The sequence below is a fragment of the Etheostoma cragini genome, chromosome 12, assembly GCF_013103735.1.
Source record: "Etheostoma cragini isolate CJK2018 chromosome 12, CSU_Ecrag_1.0, whole genome shotgun sequence".
In the NCBI taxonomy this organism is placed as follows: Eukaryota; Metazoa; Chordata; class Actinopteri; order Perciformes; family Percidae; genus Etheostoma; species Etheostoma cragini.
In genome coordinates, this window is record NC_048418.1 from 19,020,683 (window position 1) to 19,027,573 (window position 6,891).

The 6,891-nt window shown below is 42.7% G+C and overlaps 1 protein-coding gene and 1 long non-coding RNA gene across 2 annotated transcripts in view; one reads left to right on the forward strand and one right to left on the reverse strand.

Moving 5' to 3' along the window:
- Positions 1-309: 309 nt before the first annotated feature.
- LOC117953701 overlaps positions 310-6,891 on the reverse strand; it is a 20,099-nt gene continuing 13,517 nt past the window's right edge. The window contains exon 3 of the long non-coding RNA XR_004658662.1: positions 310-320. This is a non-coding gene — a long non-coding RNA (uncharacterized LOC117953701). The remainder of the gene's footprint in view (positions 321-6,891) is intronic.
- On the forward strand, positions 809-6,414 carry cnn2 (calponin 2). The gene is made up of 7 exons (XM_034886910.1): positions 809-1,069; positions 3,415-3,536; positions 3,650-3,716; positions 4,368-4,505; positions 4,604-4,720; positions 5,548-5,694; positions 6,040-6,414. Exons 1-7 carry the CDS (start codon positions 1,016-1,018, stop codon positions 6,340-6,342), a joined length of 948 nt encoding a protein of 315 aa, XP_034742801.1. The 5' UTR covers positions 809-1,015; the 3' UTR covers positions 6,343-6,414.

Sequence of the window (6,891 nt, forward strand, 5' to 3'; positions counted from 1 at the left end):
ACAGAAGAGAAGGAGATAGGTGGAGTCTATCGATTAACGAAGCGTACAACCAAAGAGTAGACAGGAGAAGCAAGAGAAGTCCTGTCCACGTACTACCGGGGTGTCTTAAACTGTTCTCTACAATGTTATACTGGGGAGGAATGGGCAGTTTTTGAGTGTAGACTTATGAACTCTGTAATATAGGCTACACACACACGCGCACAATGGCATCCTTCGAGACAGCACTGACCCAGGCTGCTGGTTACATTATATGACTCTTTAGGTCTTGTCTAGCCTAACATTAAGCTCAATGGGTGTCAATTTAGCAGAAAATAAGCAATCTTGATTTGCCTAATGAAAAAATAAAAAAAAAACATTCACATAGCTTATGCATTTTATTTCAACATAAAGGTAAAGGTCTTACTACATACCATATTATAATAAATAATATATATGTATATATATTACTGTACTGTTTCAAAGACTTCTCTAACAACCCTGCCAGGATTAATAATATGAGGGTGAGAAATAGGCTACTAAAGCCTTTTTTCTATTATTCATTTTGTTAGACAAAGAAATTGTCTAATATAATATTAAATAGGCTAGACTACCAAAAATGTGTTCCCATAGTAGGCTATGCTATGTCATCAAATAATTAACTTGTGATGTAATTTCAATCAGGTGTGTTTCTTTAAGAGTTTGTTCCATTCAATAGACAACCACTGATTGGCTACTTTCCTCTTGAGTCCGCCTTGCTGCAAAGAGACGTCCGGTCCCTTCACGTTTTCGCGCCCTTGTATTGCTCCTTTCAGGGACATATCAGCAGTGAACTATCTTGACTCTTGACGTGACGCTCTTTGATAGAAACTGTGAGACGCTCTAATTGGCGGCCGTAAAAGAGAAAGGAGGTATTTAGTGCACTGCGAAGTTTCATTGGAAGAGAAAGTCGAAGGTTGTTTAGAGCAGTGTTTATTCTCAAGTAGCTGTCTTTTTCTTTAAAAAAAAAACCAAATAGAAAAACCTCAACTCTTTGACAATGGCTTTTACCAAGGGTCCTTCCTACGGATTATCAGCGGAAGTCAAAAACAAGGTATGTGTTCATAGTTATTTCATCATATCATAAAGTTGTTCTTAACTTTTCTCCCCATCATCCAGTCATTGTGCCTTTCTCGGACCGCGAGCGTCGGAGTCACCTGGCCTCCATTTTGGTATGCGTGCTCAGGTCAGGTAACGTTCTTCAGGAGGTCGCTAGAACCGTTGTCAAGAGAGATTTAAACGGGCTTTCTGAAGGATGAGCGGAATCTAGAATTTTCACAAAACTTCCGTTGAGTGTTTGAACAGTGTAGTCTATTCATCTCTGAACATCTCAAACTTAAACCGAATATATGTATTTCCCCACGCAGGATACAAAGTTAAAAAAACTGACAATGGGTGTTGTCCCTCCGGCAAAGAAGTGTCGTTGTGGCAAAATTGTTATCCCCGTTTCCAGCATGTTCTATTCACCGCGCAGCTTCCGGCGTCGTGACCCGCATTCTCCAATGCGACATCCAATCCCGGGATTGGATGTCATCCATCCTCATTATGCCCCATTGCCTGTGTCTTTTTTATTGCTTCTTTTAAACAGCAATACTAGTTTCCTAACGTTACTTCCCCTTGTAGAAATGTCTCGTGCCGATTTTCATGATAGGCTGCAGCTTTTCTTCGCTCAAATTACTTCAGATGGGAGTTTTTTTGTTTTTTCTTCCTTCCTCTTCGTTTTCACTCTGCAGAGTAAGTCCTTGTGTACACTGAAGCCACATAAACCAGTCTCTAAATTAAAACCTACTTTGTGGTGATGTGTAACTTGTTCAGGGCGAACTTGGTGAGGAGAGAGAGAGGGAGACACCTAAAATACCGTAGGTGATGCTGGAGATAATTCTTCTGGCCGTGTGCATCACACTGAGCTGTAACGGAACGACCATGGGCATTTCCCTTGTAATTGTGTTGTTACTGTGAAGTAGGCCACTGTTCATTCGTCTCCTTTGTTACTAAAACCGGAAAAATAGGACGAGGTGCAGCTAGTCGTCCAGGTTTTGCTCACTCAGCTCCCCGGCACACACCTACCCTTGAACTCACCTTTTGGCTTTAGCGGGTTTTGATTCTACGTATCTCTGCATTCCTTGGCTGTGCCCTTTTATGGAAGAGAAAGCGTCAAGTCCCCTCCTCAAATGTCCACAGAACAACATGGGCTGGACATAAACACATGGATTTCCTCTGTCTGGTACCACTGTTGTCCTTGAAGAGGAGGGGGGCTAAGAGATGCTGACTTAAGTGATGTTTCCTGTCAGCAGCAACGTAGCCTCCTCCGTGAAATGTGAGGCATTTAAAGGATTTGCACTCCTCCTAGCCCCCCCCCCCCACACACACACACACACACTCTTACTCACTCCCTTTAACTTTTGCTTAAAATGTCTAGATCCAGAAAACCATGAACCATATTCATTCATTCATTGGATCAACCCACAGTTGCGCTCCCTCTCTGCTTCACCAGCTCCTTTTATCCAACCACTATGTGGTAAATTCCTTGCGTTCAACTTATCTCTATAAATTACATTGGTATGATTCTTTGTGGGCAATTAAAATGGCTAGTGTGGCTGTTTTCTTTTGTTTTTTATAAATATGGGGACAACTGAATGAAGAAAATGTAATTGGAAGACAGGCATTCCTTAAGAGCACAACCAGCTGTGAGCCAAGTGCGGCTGGCTTCTCTGTAAATGGTAGGATACACTCTGTGGTTCAGCTTCTCATGGCCCTCGGGACAGAGAGAGATTGTTAGCTGCTTGTGGGTTTGCAAGAAGCTCAGTGAACACCTTACTCTTTACTAGAAAGGAAGAAATCTATACCGGTTTTCAGCTGGTGCTGGTTTTTAAACTTAAAGCAACTTGTTGTTTACAGAATCATAATGCTCTTCCTGAATGATCTCTTTCAAAACCAGCATAGCATGTTTCTCGCACTTCTGTCATCAGTCAAAAAACAAACCTTGTAAATCAAAGTAACGCCTCAATGTGACACCCTTACAAGAGAGTCAGTCTTTGTGCCATGCTAAGCTGCCCCCCCCATTCCACTTTCAGCCACAGCCTTCCTGTGTTTCAGGGGAGAATTTAGGTGTGAGTCTTTATACATAGTTATGTGTGACCGTGAAACAAGACAACATGCAGTCATAATAAACTTGTGGCTCAGTTATCAGTATTTTAGAAATTTTTAGAAATCCTATGGGGGTCGGGGGGGGGGGGGGGGGGGGGGGGGGGGGGGGTCTGCTTCCCCACCTGGTGGCTGGTTACAAAGAAGAAGTCTGTGACAAACTATGAATGAATATACTGTTAAAAAAAAAAAAATCAAATCCTCTAGTGGCTGCTTACCGAACACATGTGACCTTTGACCCCTCTGTCCAACCAGATCGCACTAAAGTACGACAGTCAGAAAGAGGAGGAGCTGAGGGTCTGGATCGAAGACGTTACCGGCGCTTCCATCGGCCCCGACTTTCAAAAAGGCCTGAAGAATGGAGTCATTCTGTGCGAGTAAGCAGCGATCAAATATTGTCTGTTGCACCATGAAGGCTTAGATCATCCATTTTATGACACATAGTGGTTGGGGGGGAAAACGTAAAGTATTTTCCTCTTCTCTCTCACAGCCTCATCAACAAACTTGCCCCAGGCTCTGTGAAAAAGGTCAACCAGTCAGCGCTGAACTGGCATCAGGTGAGTGAGTTGATGAAACATGCTTTTAACCAATTGAGAGTATCTATCTATCTATCTATCTATCTATCTATCTATCTATCTATCTATCTATCAGGTGTATTTATCAGGGACAACGCACACCAATAGTACAAGTAAAATGTGTCAGAATTAGAGGTCACCTTAAAAAGAGAAAAGGATTTTTCTCTTTTTAATACATCAAGATTTGGCCCTATACAATAAAAGTTGACTATACTAAATAGCAATGATGCTTCATGCCGTTAAACTTGATTGACATAGTTAAACTTGCTTTTTTACATAGTTAAAAAAAAAAAAACGGTCATTGTGCTTGGAGTGTTTTCTACCAGTTGGATGTCAGTACACTGAATCATGCCAGGTCCTGTTGATAGGCAGTGACAGCTTCCTTTGCTTTTACAGCCACAGCTTAGAGGCGTTTCTGAAACTGGTTTCTTTACCGAGGTGCAGCCGGTCACAGTAAACAAAAACACTCCCTTATTTAAGACTGGCTGACAAAGTGCTTTTACAGCTACAGGACTGCTCCTTGTTTAAAAAAAAGAGATTTAAGAAGATCTGCAAACAGAACTAATCTCACACCTGCCAATCTAAATCGTGCCCACATTGTGGTTGATCTTGTATAAATTGGTGTGGTTTTAGCTGGAGAACCTAACGAACTTCATCAAAGCCACCACAGCCTATGGCCTGAAGCCTCATGACCTCTTTGAAGCCAACGACCTGTTTGAGAACGGCAACATGACGCAGGTCCAGACGACGCTGCTCGCTCTCGCTAGCATGGTGAGTCTTTCAAATCGGACACTAAGTGGTGGGAGTAATGTCCAATTATTATGGGGAGTGATTGGATTTTAGTATGTTTACACTGTCTTCTCTCTCAGGCCAAAACCAAGGGCTGCCATCCACGGGTGGACATTGGAGTGAAGTACGCTGACAAGCAGGAGAGGATGTTTGATGACGAGAAGATGAAGGCTGGACAGTGCGTCATTGGCCTACAGGTATAGATTTTTTAGGAGAGTCCTGCAGGGTTTAAAATGTGAAGAGTCAGCAGCAGTTAGTTTTAGAACTGAAACTCTAATTCTAACTGTGACCAAACCAGCAAAAACTGAACTGTGCGTACACTCACGCCAGCTATGTACACACAGCCAAACCTATCATACCTATCCCATTCTACATTAAGACTATTTATTTACAAGACAATCGCCCTGTCAGTATGTGGCATAACTGATGTTATTGTTGGTGCAGGTCTGACTGTGATACTCAGGGCTGCGGGTGACAAAATGATCCAATGTGGAGGACAAAATATGCTTAGGTTGTCAAAGGGGGAAAAAAATAATTTGACCTGACTGTAAAAGATTACTTCGTAAAATCATATGCAGATTATGAATTTGATATTTTTGGCTACATCTGACAGAGGTGAGGCATGTCACCTGCTAAGAAAGCTGAGCTCAATACTGCATGTGTCGAACCCGGACGTTGTCCTGATGTCATGTCAAGCTTGGCGTACTTAGTATAAATGCTGCTCATTGTTCTCACAGCCTCTGAGGCCTGTTTTTTTTTTTTTCCGTTGCCAAGATATGTCGGGTAGATATGAGGCACGGGAAGAAAATACGACTTGCTGTCTTCATTTCAGTATAGGGTAGTCCTTTCTGACAGCTGACTGAAACTTTAAAGTATATGCCTAGTGTCATGATTCACTCACTCACATTCTAGTTGATATTCAACATTTTACCAGTGTTTTGTTATTGCATAAGTGCAACATGGGGTTTAAAGCAAACTTTTGTTTAGTAAGTCTTACTAACCTGTATTGTGGTTCTGTCTTTAGATGGGGACTAACAAGTGCGCCAGTCAGAGTGGGATGAACGCATATGGCACCAGGAGGCACTTGTATGACCCCAAAGTTCAAATCCAGCCCCCAATGGACAACACAACCATCAGTCTGCAAATGGGAACCAACAAGGGAGCGAGCCAGGTAATGCAACACGTCGCCAACTTCTCATGAAATAATAAATAAGACTTGAGTGGAAATGAGCTTTACTGTCCTTCCACTGCTGGAAACTAGTGATCAGTGTTGTAAAAAGAGGAAAACTCCTGGATTGTCTTGAGCAAGGCCAAACTTTCTCTCGATTGGTTTGGCCCATCATGTTTCCGCAGTGAAATCAGCACTTTGTTTAAAACAGACTGGACAACAGCTCGTCTTCCTACCACTGTACAAAATTGAAGCCAAAGCCCCTGGTTTAGTGCCTATAATTTGAAGAAATAGATGTTATAGCTTCACAAAATGTTTTTTTTATTTTGTCTCCGGTCTCCTCTACAGGCTGGCATGACAGCTCCAGGGACAAGGCGTGCCATTTACGACCAGAAGCTGGGCACAGACAAGTGTGACAACAGCACCATGTCCCTACAGATGGGCTACAGCCAAGGAGCCACCCAGAAAGGCCAGAACTTTGGCCTGGGACGCCAGATCTACGACGCAAAGTACTGTCCTAAAGCCGGAGAGGTTGCTGATGATCAAAATGGGGCAGGCATCGCCCGTGACTTCCCAGATTTCCACGATGAGGGTTACCAAGGTTACCAGGAAGAAGAGCAGGTGTACCAAGACGATGGGACAGATTACTAGAAGGAGGGAGGGAGCTCAGGAAGGGAAAGAGAGATTGTCTAAAGGAGGCATGTTCTGCGGAAAGAAACTCCTTAAAGGTGCTCTAAGCGATGTCACATGGTTTTTATTTTTTTTGGGCTAGAACATTTGTCACATACAGAAAACCTCTCACTGTCCACTAGCTGCCTGTCCCCAGAACACACTGTAAAAAACAAAACAACAAAACTGTGCCAACCGCACCACAAAGCATACATTGTTCCAGCCAATAACCGACAAGAAGGATGGGGGGGTGACGCACAGAAGGGAGGGGACGGGAGGAGGGAGGAGGGGCAAGCTAGTCTGGTTTTATTTGAAAATACTTCTATTGTCAACAAGACGTTATGTCACCCAGCATTGCTTAGAGCACCTAAAGGGCTTATTTTTATATCCACAAGATGTTGCAGCTTTTTGTTTGAGTCATATTCTTTTTAGTATTGTATGAAATTGTTTTCTTAGCCGTATTTGTGCAAAACCAACGTTAGACATATCATGATGAACTGTGTTCCTGTGATTTTTTTTTTTTTTTTTTTT